This window comes from Callorhinus ursinus, unplaced genomic scaffold, assembly GCF_003265705.2.
Source record: "Callorhinus ursinus isolate GAN/ISIS: 27379988/994484 unplaced genomic scaffold, GSC_fseal_2.0 scaffold46, whole genome shotgun sequence".
NCBI classification, from domain to species: Eukaryota; Metazoa; Chordata; class Mammalia; order Carnivora; family Otariidae; genus Callorhinus; species Callorhinus ursinus.
The window spans coordinates 7,360,885-7,379,315 of record NW_027397108.1 but is presented as its reverse complement, the minus strand read 5'-3'; the positions used below and the strand labels follow the sequence as shown (position 1 = coordinate 7,379,315).

The following is an 18,431-nucleotide window of genomic DNA, read 5'->3' as shown; positions in this document are numbered from 1 at the left end:
CGCACGCGCACTAGGGTGGGCCGGCGCGTCAGGACGCCGGGGGCGGGCCCCGCAACGGCTCCGCCCCCGGCGCGTGCGCGGGTCACGTGGGGCGCGGCTCGCGGCAACTGCGGCGGTGGTGGTGACAGGGGTGGTGGTGGTGGTGGTGGTGGTGACGACCGGGGCGGCGGCCGCGCGGCTCTGGCGGGACCGGCTCGGAGACTGCGCCGCCTCTGCAGGTCCCGCGCCCCCCCCCCCCCCCGCCTCCCCGCGCCCGGCCCCGGGTCCCGGCCCCACTTGGTCTCCCTCGGCCCGTCCCTCCAGGTGCGCCCCGCCACGCCCCCCGGGACCGTGCTCCTCGGCGCCATCGGCACCCCGGACCCCCGGAACCCCTTCGTCTCTCCGCTCCCTCGGACCCCCGCCTCGGCACCCCTCCTTTCAGACTCGTCCCCCAGCCCCACGGCGCCCCTTCCCAACTCCATCCCGGCGTTGCATCCCCGGAGGATCCCCTGTTCTGGGTCCGCCCCCTCCCCCAGGACCCGACGGATATGGGGCCCCACCCACACGAGCGCGGCCCTTCTGGCCCCAGACCCTAGCCCGGGGGTCCCAGCGAGGCTCCGAGAGTCACCCCTTTGTCCGTGCTCCTTTATTCTCATTTCTAAAGGACTTGGTTGGAGTGGGATTTGTTGTTGTCTTTGTTCTGAATTAGGAGTAATTCGGAATAAGGGAGCTCTTGGAGAGAGGGCACCAGCGGCTCCCGAAGCGCGGTGGTTTGCTGGCGTTTGCTGGGCGCCGTCAGGTGCTGGAAAGGAAGGGTTCTGGAGATGGATGAGGCTGTCCCCAGTTCAGAGGAACGTGCCGCCCAGCAGACCCAAGCCCTGGAGCCCGCGCGGCGATGCCAGCAGGATGCCCGCCCGGGGGTCTCACAGTGGGGAGGCTAGCCAGGGCTCTGGACTTTGGGAGACCTTGACCGAATTCCCGTGGGGTCCTGGCTATGTCCCTTTAATCTCTGTCGGCCTCAGTTTCCCCATCTGTAAACGGGATGATTATAACTCTGTCTCCTAACGTTGGTGAGAGAACAGTGAGGGGTCAGGGATGAAGCCCTTAGCGGTGTCTTTGGCTTAAAGCCAGCTCTGAGTTCTAACGCTGACCCCTGCGGATAGCCCCTAGCTAACGTTGAACACGGAGTTCCAGCAGCTAATAGCTAAGGTTTCTTGAGCACTGAAATTTGGGCACTGTTCTCAGTGCTTTATATGTATGACTTCATTTATTTCTTACAGTCTTAGTCTGGAACTATTATCTCCGTGTTTAGGTAACATAAGGTAATGTCAGGAAAATGCAGAGGTGAAGTAACTTCACTTTCACCCAGCAGAGCTCTGGGGGGGGGGGGGGGGGGGGCAGAGCCTTGATCTAACTCCAGGAAGTCTGTTTTCAGAGTCTGTGGTTTAGTCACTACAGTAATATTCCAGGGGCGTAGAGTTCAACAAATCAGTATTTTTTTAGTAGATTTTAAAAATTGACATAAAATTCATCCTCTTAGCCATTTAGAAGTGTGCTTTTCATAGCAGCCTCTTCACTATGTGCAACTACCACCACTATTTAACCATCATCCCAGGAAAAAATCCTTCCCCATTAGCAGTCATTCCCCGTTCCCACTGCGCCTGTGCTCTGGCAACCCTAATCTCCTTTCTGTCTCTGGATTTGCCTTATGTGGACAGTTCATATAAATTGGATCATATGGTGTTTGGCTTCTTTCGCTGAGCATAGTGTTTTCAGGGTTTGCCTGTGTAGCAGCATGCATCCTACTTCATTCTTTTTATTGCTGACTGATATTCCAGGATGTGGCTAGATCGCGTTTTATTTATCCATCTGTCTGTTGATAGACATTTGGGTTGTCCCCATGTTTTAGCTATTGTGAATAGTGCTGCTGGGAATGTGGCTCCACGAGTTTTTGTGTAAGTTGTCTTGGGTTGATACCTAGGAGTTGATGCCATTGTTATTTTAATTCCAAGTGGAGAAACCCAGGCCTGTTGGATCTTGGATGAGAACTCCCATTTCTGCCCTTCCGCTGAGCTCCCCATGAATTCAGGTTAGCGGTATCCCAAAAATTGGCAAAGGAAGGAAAGAAATTCCAAAATGTCATGATACACCAATAATAACTTTGTCAAAGTGCTGACCCAAAATTTGAGAAGCTCCTTAACATTTTTTTCTCCTCAAGAGTGAAATTTGAGCTTTGAACACAAACCAGTATTTGCTTCGATTTATTAAACAGATGTTTTATACACAACCTTATACCAGTTGCTGAGGAGGAATATTAAAGATGGGTGCGATCCTAGCCTCACACCGTCACAGAGTCGCAGGAGGGTTAAAGACTTAAATCTGAAACACAAAATTGTGAAAAGTTTGAGAAAATCATATTGGAAAATACCTTTATGTCCTGGGGCTAAGAGGGGACTTCTGAAGTGAAACATAACAAAGCACAAAGCATACAGGAAAGAGATTAATCCATTTGCATTACAATCAAGATGTTCAGTTCATCAAAAGCACTATGAAGAGAGCAAATGTAGAGAACCAGTATCTAGAATATAGAAAGAAAAGGAAGACAACATAGTAGAAGTAAGAGCACAAGCTGGGCACAGGCATTTCACAGACGAGGAGCCACAAACAGCACAGAAGCATCGTAAGGGTGCAGTCAACATTATCCATAATCAGGAGATGTAAGTTAAGACCGTAGTGAGCCCCCGTTTCAAGGCCACCCTGTGGGCAGAAGGCGAGCGTACGGGTGCCAGCCATTGGGGGTGAGCACTGTGAACTCCCACTGGCTGATGGTGGGCGTGGGGGTTGGCCCAGCAGCTTGGGCAGTGCCTACCTGAATGCACGGGTACTCTGTGGCCCAGCAGTGTGACGCAGGTATGTCCCTTCAGCGGACTCCAGCACCTGGGCGCGGGTGATGTGAGTGAGTGTGCACAGCGGGTCTGTTCATGACTGTAGAGTAAAAGCCAGAAGAACCCCAACGCAAACGCCAATCAGTGCTAGAATGGTTGTATGAATCCTGGTGTGTTTGTCTCATGACCTAGTGTACAGCAGTGAAAGTGTATGAGCTCCAGCTCCAGGGGCATGGACCAGTCTCGAAAACAACATTGATTGAAAGAAACAAGTCACCAAAAATACACGTGCTGTGATTCCTTTAGAGGAGGTTCAAAACCAGACAAAACACTTTCTTTCAGAATCCCTGCTGGGGTAATCGTACAACTATTTTTTTTTAAGAAGGGCAAGGGACCGGTGATGTCAGAATTGAGGAGGGTGGTAACCCCCAGGGTGGGCGGAAGGTGGTAATATGATCAGGGAAGAAGCTATGGGGCCTCGAAGTGCGGTGGCCGTGTGGGCGTTTGGTTATTCTTTGAACTACGCGTAATGGGTTTTACAACTTTTGTGCCTATTTTTCAGTTTTTTCAAGTGACGGCAAAATTAGTTGTAGATACATGTGCCCTCGAGAGGCCTGTGCTCTAGCTGGGGAACCAAGAGACACGGAACCCAGATGGTGCGGGAAGGGCCTTGTGGGTAAGACGGACGGGCGCTCGGGGAGCTTGGCGCAGTGGCCGATGAGGGAGAGGGATGAGGCGCAGGGCGCCCCTTCGTTCCAGGCCTTGTGTGTCGCTGGCACCTAGCAGTGAGCACTGGCATCGAATGGGGGGCTGAGCTGGTCTCGGGAGGACAGACGGGATTTCAGTGCCGACAGCAAGACCAGTGCAGACTGTGTGTGGAAGAAGAGCTCTCGCTATGAAAAAACCTTAACGAAAATCAAGTCCACAGCCCTGGAGCCTTATTGAAAAGCTGGGCAGTGCCAGTTGTGGCTGGGGGGGGGACCCCCCAGGCCTGCCCCCCTCAGGGGAAGACCACAGGAATCTCTGAGGCGGTTTCTGGCTCCTTCGAACACGAGAAGCTTTTGGATTAAGGGACGTGCAGGATTTGCAGCTTGTTTCTGTGCTGTCCTAAAAACGAGGCTGGCTGTCTCTCTGTCCTTCCATCCATTGATCCATCTTCATTTCCTGTCGTTGCTGTACAAATTACCACGAACTTAGTGGTTTAAAACAGTGCAGATTTATTCTCTCACACTTCTGGAGGCCAGACGTCTGAGGTCAGCCGCGGGGGGCTAAAACCAGGGCGTCAGCAAGGCTGGGTCACTCCTGGAGGCTCCGGGGACACTACCTTCCCTGCCTTTGCCAGATGCTGGAGGGGCCTGCGTTCTAGAGGGCACCCCTCTCCCCATCCTCAAATCCTGTGGCCCCCCCCCGTCTTTTAACCCTGCCTGCTGCCTCCTTGACCTCCGCTTCTTGATCACACCTCCTCCACAACTCTGACCTGCCTCCCTCCTCCAAGGACATGTGTGATCACAGCGGCCCACTCGGATCATCCAGGATCATCTCCTGCTTTCAAGGCCCTTAGCTTAATCACATATGCAGAGTCCTCTTTGCCACGTAAGGTGGGCCGTTCGTGAGGTGGACGTGAGGGGGGCCTACGTGAGGTGGAGGCGTGAGGATTAGGGCCGGGCCATCCCCAGGGCCATTGTTCAGCCCACCATGCTTGCTGCCTTTGTTTGGTGGTGCGTTAACTGTCTTCCCATCATGCGTGCTTCGTTTTCCTTGAAAACCTCGTGGCCAGTCTGTCTGATGTCCTTTTACCCTCAGGCCTCATTCGTTTAGATAACTTGGTGACGTCAGTGTCGGAGCCCAGACTTCTCCCCCAGAACTCTTGGTTCATGGAGAGGTTGCTGGCGGGTTTTGCGTGAGCTTGGCCGGCCCTCGTCCCTGCTAGGTGGAGCCCGCTAAACTCTGCATCAGGAGAATGTTACAGGTCACCGCGGTGCTTTGTTCTGTTTGTTTATTTTATTATCTCTACACCCAACATGGGGCTCGAACTCACGACGCTGAGATCCGGAGTCGCACGTTCTACTGACCGAGCCAGCCGGGCGCCCCCAGAGCCGTGCTTTGAGGAGGAGACTTTTCTCGTTGCAGTTTTGACCATAATCTTCCCGTGACACTTTTGGACTTCCAGTATTACCTTTAGGGTTTGTTTGTTGTTTCCCACAGGATTTGTGGACTCTTTGGGAGCAGTTTCAGGTTTACCGTAAAATTGAGACAAGGTACAGAGGTGGCCCTATACCCCCAGCTCTCACGCACACGGAGCACCCCCCCACTGTCAGCGTCACTCACCAGAATGGTACCTTTTTTTTTTTTTTTAATCAAGGACGAGCCTATATGGACCCATCGTCATCACCCAAAGTTTGTAGTTTACCTAGGATGTGTTCAGTGCATTAGCCCTGATGAGTAGTGCCCTGTAGAAGTAGAAAGTACCTAACAGACCATAGGGAATTGCTCTCTTCCTGTTTTGGGGACAGCTCTGATCTTTCCCTCCACCTGTTTTTCTCCTATTTTGGAGAAAAATGATGATTGAGTTTTCTGTAGAGGCAAGAAAACAAAGCTTTATAATAACTTTTACAAGCAGATTGGATAGGGGCCAGAATTTTACTGTGTTTCAGTGTTGCTTTGTAACACAATGGATTTCTCTAAGTTTTAGGCCAATACCTATCTGCAGAAGAATGAACTGGTCAAACCTTCATAGCAAGTTAAATGCAGCTAGGTATCTTGGTAGGCTTCTGGACTTAAATGTGTAATAAACTCCTTTAAACCTGATTTCCATGAGATTTCCTAGATATTAATGGCTTTGGGGCAAGTCTTGATTTGTTCTCTCATTAGGAAGACATTATTTTCCATCATGTACTCAAGGGTGGGGAGAGAACTGGGAGGATGTCAGGAATGGCTAATGTCCTGTTATTTTCCATTTACGGTTAGTCCATCAGGGTATGAACGAATGTAGGGAAACGTCTGGTGTGTCTGAGAAGCAGCATGGAGTCATCACAAAGCCATGCGCTCTCCATTCAGCCTTGCCTTGTCCCCATCTGGAAGGACGAGGGTCTCGGACCCCTCTCTTCCTGCCCGCACCAGCACAGCCTCTCCCCCCCCCCCCACTGCTGCCAGCCGCCTTTTACAACAAACCTGATCAGCTCCCTCCTTTGGCAGAAGGGACTTAACTCAGAGAGGGACTCCACACGCTTCTGTTTGTCATAAAGACCTTTTACAATGTGGCCTTCCCTTCCAGCCCCCTTGCCACCCCTGGGTGCACTTCCTGTGCTATGTTGAGTTTGTCACCATTTCCTGGCAGGCTGACCCTTTTGCGGTGCTGTGCCCTTGCCTCCTCTCTGCCCAGGAGGGTCTTTCGCCCTGCAGCAGTGCCCTCGCCACTTTGCACTGAGTTGCTCTGTTTAACTTGGTGAATTCCGTGTACACAGTGACGCAGGGACTCCTGGCTTACTGGGGAAGGGTCCTAAGTGTCTGACACTTACTTGTTCGTTGCTTAGTTGTTCGTTGCTGTTTTAGTAGTTTGGTTTTCCAGGTGGACTTGCCTAACCAGTGACCATGCATGTTTAGACTTCTTGGCGGTATTGTTTATTGTTCCTAAATAAATTGGTGTTTGAATGTGTCAGTCTTCTGTGAGTTTGGTGGCTGTGAGTCAGGTCTCCATCTTGAGCTGTGTCTGGGGAATGATGAGATGGTATGCTGTCCTTCAAGGCTGTAGGCTAGGCCTAGAACACTGTCAGCTCTCTGATTCTCTGTGATTGAAAACAAATGTAGCCATGACGGTATTTGTTTAACGGGCTTGCCTGTGGTGGAACTGTGATGTTAAATATCGTCCTGGTACCCCTGTGACAGGACAGTGGAGGGGAGTGTGATGGGCAGAGCCAGGAAGCCAGGCCACGCCAGGTCCAAGGCCCTTGAAACCGCTGTTCTCAGAGCATTTCTGAAGTTGGTGCATCTTCCTGATACACCTGAGCAGGAGGTTGCTGGCGGGCTTTGCATATGCGGTTTTTCTGTCTGTAGAGGATCGGGAGAGTTTGGTGGTCCCCTTGCGAGCTGGTGAACGAGAAAGTGTGCAGGATGAGAGCTGACCTAGAGACCGGGTAGTGCTGAGCTCCTGCTTTGGGCCAAGGCCCGTTGAAAGGGCTAGAAGAACAGAGAGGAATAAGATTTGGCCTCAGTCCTGGAGCAGCTCAGCCTGCTGGGGGTCTTCTAAAACCGAATCTAGGGTGGAAAGAAGGGGAGAGGTGTGCCGGAGGTTCTTTTCCTTTGCGCATTCTGAAAGTGCTGGCCCCACTCACGGGCTGGAAGGGGCTGCTCCGAATACCGCAGGACACTCCTTCCTGCCACCTCAGCCAGCTGATTAGGCAAGTGCTGGATGCCGGGGCTCAGGCGGGCGGCCGGAATCTGCCAGGAATGTGGAGTCGAGGTGCCAGGCTGCAGTAGTGGGGAAGCTCAGGGGCTCTGCAGGTGGAGCGCAGGAAGGCGGCTTGCAGGGAGAGTGCTGAGGCCCTGGGTGAGCCCAGGCAGGCATCAGGGACTGAGGATGGCCTGGCCTGCTCGCCTCCCCGCCTGCCTGCTCTGGGGCTTTGTGTCCTGAGCTCCCAGTGTCTGTGCAGAGCGCCACCTCTCTCCCAGCTATTGGAACGGGTTTTGTTCTGTTTGTTGAAATGTTCCTTAAGAAAGACGGTCCAGGGAAAGCGGGCACATTCCAGCTGAGTCTTTCTGCAGACGCTGTTGGTGCCTTCCTTTTTCTGAGATGAGGAAATGCTCTGCCGTCTGCACAGGGGATTCATGGCGTAAGAATTTCTGTTTCCTTAATTTTGAAGAACTTTGGTCTTATGTTTATATAAAGTTTTCCCAGCTGAGCTGTGAGGGCAAAAGAAAGGAATTTGTTTCATGTTGTTTTTTGTTTGCAGGTTGGCCTTAAGACAGCAGCATATTCCTGAAGACCCAGAACCGGCCGAGAGGTGAGAGAAAAGCAAGGTAGTTAAGGACCACAGCAGAAAAATCGGGAATCTCCTCTGTAGTCAGGCCCCTTTCGATAGTTTTTCCTTCACCAATGTTCAAATTCTTGGAAAAAATGGTGTTTGAGGGGAGAAGAAGGTCCCTTTACACCGTTTCCCATTAGTATGAGACCATTTCATGAGCCATATCTGACCTACTCCTTTTCAGCTAGAACCTTGTTGCAGACCCTGGGTGCAGTTAATTTTCCCACAAGTATTGCTTTGGTGACAGCCCGATAGATCTTGATACATAGGATATAAATTTTCGTAGAAAATAGTGTTTCAGTATCTCAGATCTACACCCACCTGTTTTTTTTTTTTTTTTTTTTAAGATTTATTTATTTACTTATTTATTTGAGAGAGAAAGAGACAGAGAGAGAGCTGGAGCAGTGGGGAGAAGCAGGCTCCCCGCTGAGCAGGGAGCCCGATGCGGGACTCGATCCTAGGACCCTGGGATCATGACCTGAGCTGAAGGCAGATGCTTAACCAACTGAGCCACCTGGGCGCCCCCACCCACCTTTATTAGGAGAATAGATTTAATATTCCAAGAATCCAGATTTTTTTGTTGTAGTTTTGTTATTCCTAATTTTATTACATTGTGTTGGAAAAGTACTAGTACCTACAAATACTACTGTTTTGCACTTACTTTACTTGGGGCTTTGTATTAGATTAGTTATGACAGAAGGCACGTATATGCTTTTAAGAAATTATTTCAGGAACTCCCCAAAGTGAAGGTTTAACATGGGATTTCGTTTTTATGTTCTTCCTATGAGAAATTACTCTTTTGTTCCTTTCTTTGGGAGTCTTGCCGTTATGATTATTGAGGGCCACAGCCATGGCAAACACAGTGGTGGCACGCCAGATCAGGGGCATGCGCTGCCTCCGCAGGGACCTGGCTGTGTCCTGAGCTGCAGAACAAGGGCCATTGAGAACGGCGACGCAACACTCCCTCGTCTCTAGCATCTAGAAGCTTGGAGGGGCATTCCTGCACCGCAGGAAGAGAATGGACATATTTGAGACAGATGATCCTCACTGTGAATGTACTTCCAAGGATCTGGGAGCAACCCTCAGAGTGTTGTTGCCTTCTGAATGGCAGATTGATCAGGACTAGAAGGGCCTCTTCAGCCCAAACTTCGTTGATCTTGACACTTCAGATTTCAGAAAATCTCAGCCAGTGTGGTCCTTGAAAAAAAATTATGAAAGGAGAAAAGGAGCATTTCATCGTTCTTATATTATCAAGGATTTGGCTTGTGGAGTTAATACAGTTTACAGCGTTTTCTTTTCACGATCAGTTTTGGCATTCTTGTTGTGGGGGAGGTGTGTCCCTATGAACAGAACCCCAGAATATGGCACTTGCCAACAGGACATGAGATGGCCCAACCTCAGTTGTTTTCTCTGCCATTTGGGGAAAACATTTCTTTAACGTAATGCCACGTCAACTCAATTCGTAATACGGTAGCCGTGTATAGCTTCCTGCTTGAGCGACTATGTCCTTGTTGCGGGGCATTTGGGAATCCTGCTGCCTGCTCCTCTCTTCAGTGTTCTGTCCTATGTCCTTGTACCCTTTGTTGGTTTGTACTTTGGATTACCCACTCATACACGCATCAGTGTCTATGTATATTCACTTATCTGTCTCTGTCTTCAACAGGTTTTCTATTCTTTTATGCCTTTTATCACAGGATGCTGCCCCTCAGAATGTGTTCCATTTCAGTGGCTAATTGGTTTTTCTCCTGCTTTGTTCATTTTCACTCTGCAGAACTTGATTGGGCTCAGATTACACTGCAGTGGAGCATTCACTCATTCTTCCTTAAGCTTATGCCTATTTTTGCTACTATCGTTGGGAATTCTCTTAGTTTCACGAATTTTTTTTTCTATTTTAACAGGACTTTGAAAGAGAGGCCATTGCCAGAAGTGTTATATATATATTTTGGAGTAAAGTCAACTTTTTTTTTTATGTAATAAATTCTATATCCTTGTGTTTGTGCACATCAGAGCTTTTGCTGTAATTTAATTGCAGGCTCTTGTGATCCCTTCCGTATCTTGTCCCTTGCAGACAGCACACAGTTGGACCCAGCCGCCGCGGTTCCCAGGCCTCGTCTAGGACCAAATTCATCAGCCTCGGTGGCGCCTGGCCGTTGCCTCTGCAGGGTCGTCTCGCACCACAGGGGCACACAAAGCAGTTCATATGGCATTTAAAATAGTTTTGTTAAATGTCCTTCCGTTCTCCTAGGTGCAATTGTTTAACTCATCTTTGAATCCTTAGCATCTGTCACGGTCCATGGAACGTAGCAGATGCTTCGGAAATGCTTGCCGTGTGGATACTTACAGGAGTCGTACTGGACTTTTCCCTTAGATGTAAGGCGCAGGGCAGAGATGGGCTGCCCGCAACGGCAGTAAGACGGAGGAGTGCTTGCTCTCTTGTTTAAGAAAACCAGTTCCTCAGGCTTGGGGAGTATCCCTTTGTAAAGAAACGTTTCTGCCTATTATGTATACATAATATAATTTACGGGAAAGTTTATTACAGCTTAGTTTCGTTTCAAATGGATTGTAAGCTCTTTTTGGCCAAGGTGGTGTCTTAATACTGCCGCTGTTTCTTCTACTTTGTCTCTGTGTGGGTGGTAGGCCCTCTGCGCTGGCTGATGATGAAGAAAGCAGAGAAGTAAACACACGTCTCAGCTGTTACATGAATTAAAAGTCTGTGTCTGTCACTGTGCTGGGCCAGGAGCTTTTTTAGGGCGCAGAGCATATTGTGTTTATCTCTGTATCCACAACATGCAGCACAGTGCCTGAATTTCAGTAGGAATTTGATAGCTTTTGGTAGTTACATTGACTAATCTCCTTGGAAGAAAAGGACTTCATAAGCTGCAGATGTTAACAAGGTCGTACATTGAGTGGATCCATGGGTTACATGCATTTGAAGCGTTACTGTTATTTGAGTGCATAATTGATAAGCTCTGACATCCTTAGATGTTTTTCTTCATTCCCTCTCTGCATGTTCCTTTAACGTAATTAAGCAAAGAACACCTGTCTTCCCCTTCCCTGCAGGCTGCCATGGCTGCTGTTGACAGCTTCTACCTCTTGTATAGGGAGATTGCCAGGTCATGCAATTGCTACATGGAAGCTCTGGCCTTGGTTGGAGCCTGGTACACAGCCAGGAAGAGCATCACTGTCATCTGTGACTTCTACAGCCTGGTCAGACTGCATTTCATCCCACGCCTGGTGAGCAGAGCAGATCTGATCAAGCAGTATGGAAGATGGGCCGTTGTGAGTGGTAAGAACGGGGATTTCAGTCCTCGCCTGATTTCAAAACAGAATTATCGCTTCTGTGTAAGCTGTGTAAGTTTCCTGTGTGTGTTTTCAGTGGGGTGCCTTATCCGAGGAGCCACTGAATTCACTGTGATGTGTTCACGGGAACACAGTTCTGTTGTGATTCTGTCCACGTTTTCTTATGGCCCTGCTCTTGGAACAGTTTTTGCCGTTCTTGTTCTGGCCGCCTGTTTCCGGTCCTGCCTCAGCCCACCTTCCCACCTCTTGTTTTTCCTTTCGCTGCCTTTTGAGACTATCCTTAGAAATTGTCACCACTGTCAGTTCCCTTATTTTAAATTTCATTTTGATTTATCATTGTTTCCCAGGAAAGTACCTCCCTGGCACTCGTTCAAGCCAGATATAAGTTTGAAAACTGTCTCCTGCTGTATCTCACTACCAGCTCGGTGAACGTGAGACTACCCTTCCTCTACTTATCAGGGGGTCTGGAAGAGTGTTTGACTAAGGTGTCGTTCATCTTTGGATTCGACATTGTACTCGACATAGTGATCAGTATGAGAACAGGGTTTATTTCTACTGTGAATCCTTCTCAGCTTAAACCCAGAGATGGGGTATTTAAGGTTCGCTCTGAAGGTCACACCGTGAAACGAGCGTGCTCACAGTCCCTGGCCTGTATTGCAGGTGCGACCGATGGGATCGGCCGAGCGTACGCAGAAGAGCTGGCAAGCCGTGGTCTCGATATCATCCTGATTAGCCGCAATCAAGACAAGCTGCAGATGGTCGCCAGAGACATAGCTGACACCTACAAAGTGGAAACCGAAGTTATAGTTGCGGACTTCAGCAATGGCCGCGAGATCTACGACCCGATTCGAGAAGCCTTGAAGGACAAAGACATTGGCATCTTGGTGAATAACGTAGGCGTGTTTTATCCCTACCCCCAGTATTTTACTCAGGTCTCCGAGGACAAACTCTGGGACATCATACATGTAAACATTGCTGCGGCTAGTTTGATGGTCCATATAGTGTTACCAGGGATGCTGGAGAGAAAGAAGGGTGCCATTGTCACTATCTCATCTGGCTCCTGCTGCAAACCCACTCCCCAGCTGGCTGCGTATTCTGCTTCTAAGGTAACGTAATCCTGATTAGGACAACAAAGTCATAAAGCAAGAGGACATTTATCATGTGATTTGGTCCAGTTTGTTGAGCTCTTTGTCCCCAGCTCGTGTTAACTTATGCTGTACTTTTTCCTGAAGTGGTAATAAGCCAGTTTTCTTCTGAATTTTCTTTCAAGTTCCGCCCCCCCCGCCCCCCCCCCGTTAAGTCTTTATCCTTGTCCTGTTTTAACAGGCTTATTTAGACCACTTCAGCAGAGCACTGCAGTATGAATATGCTTCTAAAGGAATCTTTGTGCAGAGTCTCATCCCATTCTGCGTGGCCACCAACGTGACCACACCCGGCAGCTTTCTGCACAAGTGTCCGTGGTTGGTGCCTTCACCAAAAGTTTATGCACATCATGCTGTTTCTACCCTTGGCATTTCGAAAAGGACCACAGGATACTGGTCCCATTCTATCCAGGTAACAGTGTGCACTCAACTCTTGTAATTAGGTTAATGCCTCCTACACCCTTCTAAATGATACATGGCAATCCGAATGAAGCCTACTGCTGAAACGTGAGAATTGCACATTCTGATTCTTAAACCTGACACTCGTAGTGGTTCTGGTTAAGTCCCTAAGTTCTCTTCTGTGCAATTGTTACTGATAGTTTAATCCATGTGGCACCTAAGAGATGAAGTATGCTGCTTTACTATAGGAAATGGCGAGAGTATAAAATACTCAGTACTCATGGGGACTCTTTGCATAAAGATTATTAAATTTGCCATCACCACATAAATAGGTAAGAAAATCAACATTAGTTCTTACTTTTATTGAAACATTTGGCTAAAAGTTTCTTTAATCCGAAGGAGCTTTATTTATTCAATCCTCTGTCAATTTTTAACTCATAAGGAGTTTCCTGGAAGAAGTTTGATGTGTCAAACACACCATAGAGAGTGATATCTGTGCTTATCCCAATGAGTCTTCCACATTAGGGCCTGAGTAAGAGTGATAGCCTGTGTTGGCTTTAGGATCTTGGAAGGACGTGCTCAATGCCTTGGATGAAGGCAGTTTGGGGAGCCTTTTAGGGAGCCATGGATTGCAGTGAGTAGGTGCGTGTGGGGAGGGCCATGGCAACTGCCCACCCCACAAATAAGGCTGTGCGGGCACGGCAGCAGGTGGATTTGGCCGGAGGAAGCCGTTGTATTTGTTACTCCATTTCAAGCAGCAGAGACGTGGCTGGATGTAAGTGCTGGTGGGAAGGGGAGTGTGGAGAAGAGCAGCCCAAAGATGGGGGGAGAGGAGAAGGCATGGTTCCGGGCAGTGGAGGCAGGACCCAGAGCGCAGTGGAGGGGACAAGCGGGGGCTGCTGACTGCTGGCTCCTGTGAGTGGGGGCTTCGGAGTGGGGAGGTTTGAAGTGAGAGTGTCGGGGGCGGAGAGCGGGGTGCTGCTCCTGTGTGACGGACCCTTGTGGGAGCCCCAGCCGGGATGGCCTCTGCATTGATTTCACAGCCTTTTACTGATCATTGCTAAGTCTGCATAAACAGTTCTTTTTGATGACTGTGCACAGAGTTTAGGGCGGAGGCGTCCTTGCTCCGCGCTGGCCCAGCCCTTACGGATGTCTGCAGGACACCATTTCTGCACAGGAGTTGTTTGGGAACCAGCCTCTGTTGCCTTCTTGGCGTTCATGTGATCAGATGACGGTGTCTTCCTTGTATTGTGCTAGTTGTCTTAACGATTGGCAAGCAGAAAATAGAAAAAAATGATTTGAACTTAAAACAGCTATAAAGGAGTCAAATGTCTTGGCTTTGTTAACTAGTCATCAGTGTTGATTTGGGAGCCTTTCTTCTTGTTTTCAGAAGTGCACGAGGCAGGGTTGTCAGCTTCAGAACACAGAGTAAGGCGGAAAAGCTTGTAGCCTTCTGTTTGGGTTACTTGACGTGAAGGCCAGAAGCACGTGGGTATGTATTAGGTTGAAAAAGCCATTAACTTGACAACTTGACCAGTAAGTGTCTTGTTACTATGGGGGCTGTGTTCCTGGTGTAGGAAGACAGAAAAAGCCACAGGGACTGGCAAGCGGGGGGGGGAGACGTCTGAGCTCTCTGGATGGGCCTGCAGTCTGCTCTCAATTTCTACCCACTTTAGGCATATTTGTTTCCACGTAGTGCGTGTGTGTTGCTATTGGAAAAAAGAAGACGTGGCATTTAGAGAAGAGGGATGCTGGTTGGCCTTGAGAAGGCTCTGGGGCTGCACACTGAGATGTGGGTGAGGGTCCAGGGGAGGCAGGCCAGCAGCCATGTCAGAGGCCAGGGCCCTCCTGCCCAGCCTGGGTTCCCACACCCGCTGCCAGCCAGGAAGGGAACTGGGAACCACACACCTTCACTGCAGCTTTGTTTCTACCTTTGGAATAACTCTGGCTTGAGGATCCAGCCCAAGTTCTTTGGGATCTTTTCCTTCCTTTCCATCCCCATTTCTTACCTAGGTCCTAACCATCCCAGTCTCTGGGAAATATATGGCGTCGGCATTTTCATTGCCAATGCAGATTTCCAGCCAGCTGTACATGTGCATTTGACATTGACTTCCTCCTCTGGAGCTGGCTCCCCACAGGGGCTGTCAGTTACCGTTGGCTTTTGTCGCAGGGGAGGACAGCTCCTTTCCTAGGCCTAGACAGGTGGGTCAGGTCTCTGAACATGCACAGAGCCTTCCAGAGCCAAAGATCCAGCCCTCCCTCCCCTCCCCGCTCTCACTCACTCCTCCTCTAAAGTAGATGAGTCACCCCTTTAGTTTCTAATCTATCAGTACACAGAGGATGCAGTTCTCTCCTCTTCCATTAGCTGTCTCCATCCTGCTCCCCAGGGTGCTAAGACCCAGTAGGATAAGCCAGAAATGGTGTGCCCGTGAGGGCTGTATACATAGCACCGTAAGAAACTGGCAAGGTGCGTCCTGCTGCTGGTCCCCCGTGATAGACAGTGGCCGTACTGAATGGAAATTAAAAACAAACAGATTTCTAGGTGTTGATCCCTCCTCCATTAAATAAATGCTGAAAAAATGCATAGTAGTCCTCCCCTTATCAGTGGGGATATGTTGCAAGGCACCCAGTGGACGCCCAATGGACGCCCGAAGCCATGGATAGTGCCGAACCCTATACAGACCGTGTTTTTTCCTGTCTGTGCGTGCATACCTGTGATAAAGTTACTTTATAAAGTAGGCACGGTGAGATGTTAACAATGACTAATAATAAAATAGAACAATTTTAACAGTATCCTATAATAAAAGTTATGTGAAGGTGGTCTCTCCAAAAATACCTGTATGGTTCGCAGCATTCCTGTTGTGGGGACATGACACGATAAAATGCCTGTGTGAGGAGAGGGAGTGAGGGTGCGTCGCGTTAGGCTTCTGTTGACAGGGCGGTAAGTCAGGAGGATCATCTGCTTCTGGACCACGGTTGACTTTGACCGTGGGTAACTGAAAGCGTGGAAAGCAAAACCAGGACAGTGGGGGCACCACTGTACTTGGAAGAGGGGTCCAGTTCTGTAGTCCATCCCAGGTGCCTACGTGTTTGAGCGCGTCCCTACTTCCAGGGTCCTCCCAGGGGACCTGAAGCTGACTTCTTTTATCTCCTTATGTTTGGAATCTTTCGCTTTAAAACAGTAGCTCCAAGGAGGAGTATCCCAGTATTTTATCCACAAAATCCTCACTCTTTAAAGAGGTCCAGAGAGACCTTCGTTGTGTCCCCAGAAAGTTTCCCATGGCTCCTGGTCAAATACGGGGCTCCTGTCTCTGAGGTGGCGAGGTGGAGCTCCTCTGGGACCTGCAATGGACCGCTGCAACTGCCCCTGATGCTGGGACCCCTCCTATTCAGTGCCCCTTCCCTGGGTCTGGGGTGACCTCTGTTACTTTATTTCTGTTCAAGGCTAGAATTTTAGCACTTGCCCGTGGCCTGTTCATCTCCCTTCCTTCCTTTTTTTTTTAAAAGTAAGCTCTTTGCCCATGATGGGGCTTGAACCCACGACCCCGGGATCAAGTGTTGTATGCTCCACCAACGGAGACGGGCCTCCCATTCATCTCCCTTCCTTACCATAGAGTGAGAACTTGTGCTCACCTCAGTCTTGGACCAACGCGTCCGCACAGCGCAGGGTTTCTCCCCATCAGCACTGTTGGCATTTGGTGTTGGACAATCCCTTGTGGGGAGGCTGTCCTGGGCACTGTAGAATGTTCAGCAGCATCCCTGACTTCTACCCACTGGCTGCTGGTAGCAGCAGCACCCCAGGTGTGATGACCAGGAAGGTTTCTGGACATTGCCATATATCCCCCCCACCCCTGGGGAGGGGGGGTAGGGCCCTGGTGGAGAAGCCTCGGAGCAGTCAGTCGGACTCCCTCCCTGCGGGCCCAGGCCGTCCCCATCGCGTCTCAGGACCTTGGCCCAGGGTCCCAGTGTTTTTGACTCGTTTCATTTCACCCCAGCCTGCCCCTCACACAGTACTAATCACGGATGCATTTATCCATTTCAGCTGCCCTTTATTCCTGGAGTGGTTTTGTCATTCTTAACCAAATGAGTATGTTATTGATACCAGGTTAAGTAAGGATGGGATTGTATTATTGCGTGTGAGTCTGTCCAGCCTCATTAGAGAGGGGTGGGCAGGCAGTGGTCATGTGTGTTGTATTCCCAGGGAGTCTAGCATAGGTTCTTATACAAAAATAGGTGCTTGGGTACAAGAGCCTTTTTTTTTGTATTTACTTTGGTGATATTTGTTGTATTAAGTCATATACCGACACTTAAGGGTCTGTGATTTGGGTTCTAACCTTCTAACCTTTTTCTCTTTCATTTTTAGTTCCTTTTTGCACAGTATATGCCTGAATGGCTCTGGGTGTGGGGAGCACATGTTCTCAGTCGCTCTTTACGTAAGGAGGCCTTGTCCTGCGGAGCATGAAACTGCATGATGGCTTGGGAAGTTTTGCCGCCTCCTGAGAACCTGCAGTATTCTGACGTTTGGAAGGACACATTTAATTTATCTTCTGTATTTTCTTTTATTACTGGTTTTATTACTGGTTGATTTAGCATACTGTTGACTCATCATTTGCAAAGCACACATAATACTTCTAGAAAATGCTGTGGAGAAACCACAGGGGCCGCATCAGGTGGATGGCATAGAGCACACGGTGACTGAGGCACAAGAACCTATTGAGGGAACCTAAATTGTAATGCTTCTCTTTTATTTTCTCGAAGCTGTCTCAAAGCCGTGTGATTTATGTTGTTCTAGGAGCTATAGCAATCTGATATTGAAATATAATATGACTTGTCAGCTCTCGTAGTTTCCAATGTTGTTTTTTAAGGGAAATCATTTCAGTACATGAATTATAGTATTGGTTCATCAGGAAAGACTATTTAAAAGCGTTATAAGCAAGATCGCTGGTGTAATTAGCAGTAGAGATCCGTGCATATCCTATTGTATAGCTCTGTTTGACTCTGTGTATGAAAATGCTGCTCTTCAAGCGATATTTCACTAGAGAACCATGTGTGTATATATGTTGTGTACGTCCGGGCAACTTTATTTATGGGTAAGTTACTTTTAAAAAGATGTCTTGCTAAGGTGGCTTAACGTGGAAACTTACGGGGTCTTGAAATTCTAGGTTACTCCTTTTCGCACTAAACAAGCCTACCCGATTTTGTGCTATAGGTTTGCCGTGTATAATATCATACATTCTGTTGGTGGTTTTTTCTTTTATCTGTGAAATTAGTTCATTCTTAGATTTGAACTTATAATGGTTGACCCTCAGTCATCTCTTGATTTATAATTATTGTGGATAAGTAGTGATTTCTCAGCCTACGACCCATTTTATAACTGAAAGTTAGCCCTTTAGAGCTTGTTATATCTGGTTTTCATACACTTTTCTATGTAATATTCTCTTCTAGCAGCGTTATTGGAGTAAACATCAATTACTTACGGAATAGTGGTTAAAATATGGACAAATTATGTGTGTGATATATTGTAATGTGTTAAAAGAAGTTAGCTCATTCTTGGTTTCTTGTAACAAATTTACGCATTACAGTGAACGCTTTTGTTGGTGTGACGATCATTGTGCGCAACCCCCCATGATAGGGGTTAGCTTTGACACCTACTGTGAAATAAATGTTTTTTGGCTCAGATCTTATAAAGCCAGACATTTTTGGGG

The 18,431-nt window shown here is 48.7% G+C and overlaps 1 protein-coding gene across 2 annotated transcripts; it reads left to right on the top strand.

The window, feature by feature from the left end:
* The first annotated feature begins 83 nt into the window (after positions 1-83).
* HSDL1 (hydroxysteroid dehydrogenase like 1) lies at positions 84-18,403 on the top strand. 2 transcript variants are annotated; one of them, XM_025860288.2, is made up of 6 exons: positions 84-218; positions 7,814-7,864; positions 10,946-11,171; positions 11,846-12,291; positions 12,512-12,739; positions 17,090-18,403. In XM_025860288.2, the coding sequence occupies exons 3-6, from the start codon at positions 10,952-10,954 to the stop codon at positions 17,186-17,188; spliced, it is 993 nt and encodes a 330-aa protein (XP_025716073.1). In that variant the 5' UTR covers positions 84-218; positions 7,814-7,864; positions 10,946-10,951; the 3' UTR covers positions 17,189-18,403. The 2 variants fall into 2 exon arrangements, with proteins under 2 accessions (XP_025716073.1, XP_073738441.1); XM_073882340.1 differs by lacking the exon at positions 7,814-7,864 and having other exon boundaries at positions 100-218.
* The last annotated feature ends 28 nt before the right edge of the window (positions 18,404-18,431 follow it).

What these genes read in the sequence shown, in the direction of transcription:
- HSDL1 (XM_025860288.2), top strand. Translation starts at nt 10,952, where the DNA reads ATGGCTGCTGTTGACAGCTTCTACCTCTTGTATAGGGAGATTGCCAGG. An exon ending in CTGCGTATTCTGCTTCTAAG is followed by an intron (nt 12,292 to 12,511) that starts GTAACGTAATCC and finishes CTGTTTTAACAG; the next exon opens with GCTTATTTAGACCACTTCAG. An exon ending in ACTGGTCCCATTCTATCCAG is followed by an intron (nt 12,740 to 17,089) that starts GTAACAGTGTGC and finishes TTTCATTTTTAG; the next exon opens with TTCCTTTTTGCACAGTATAT.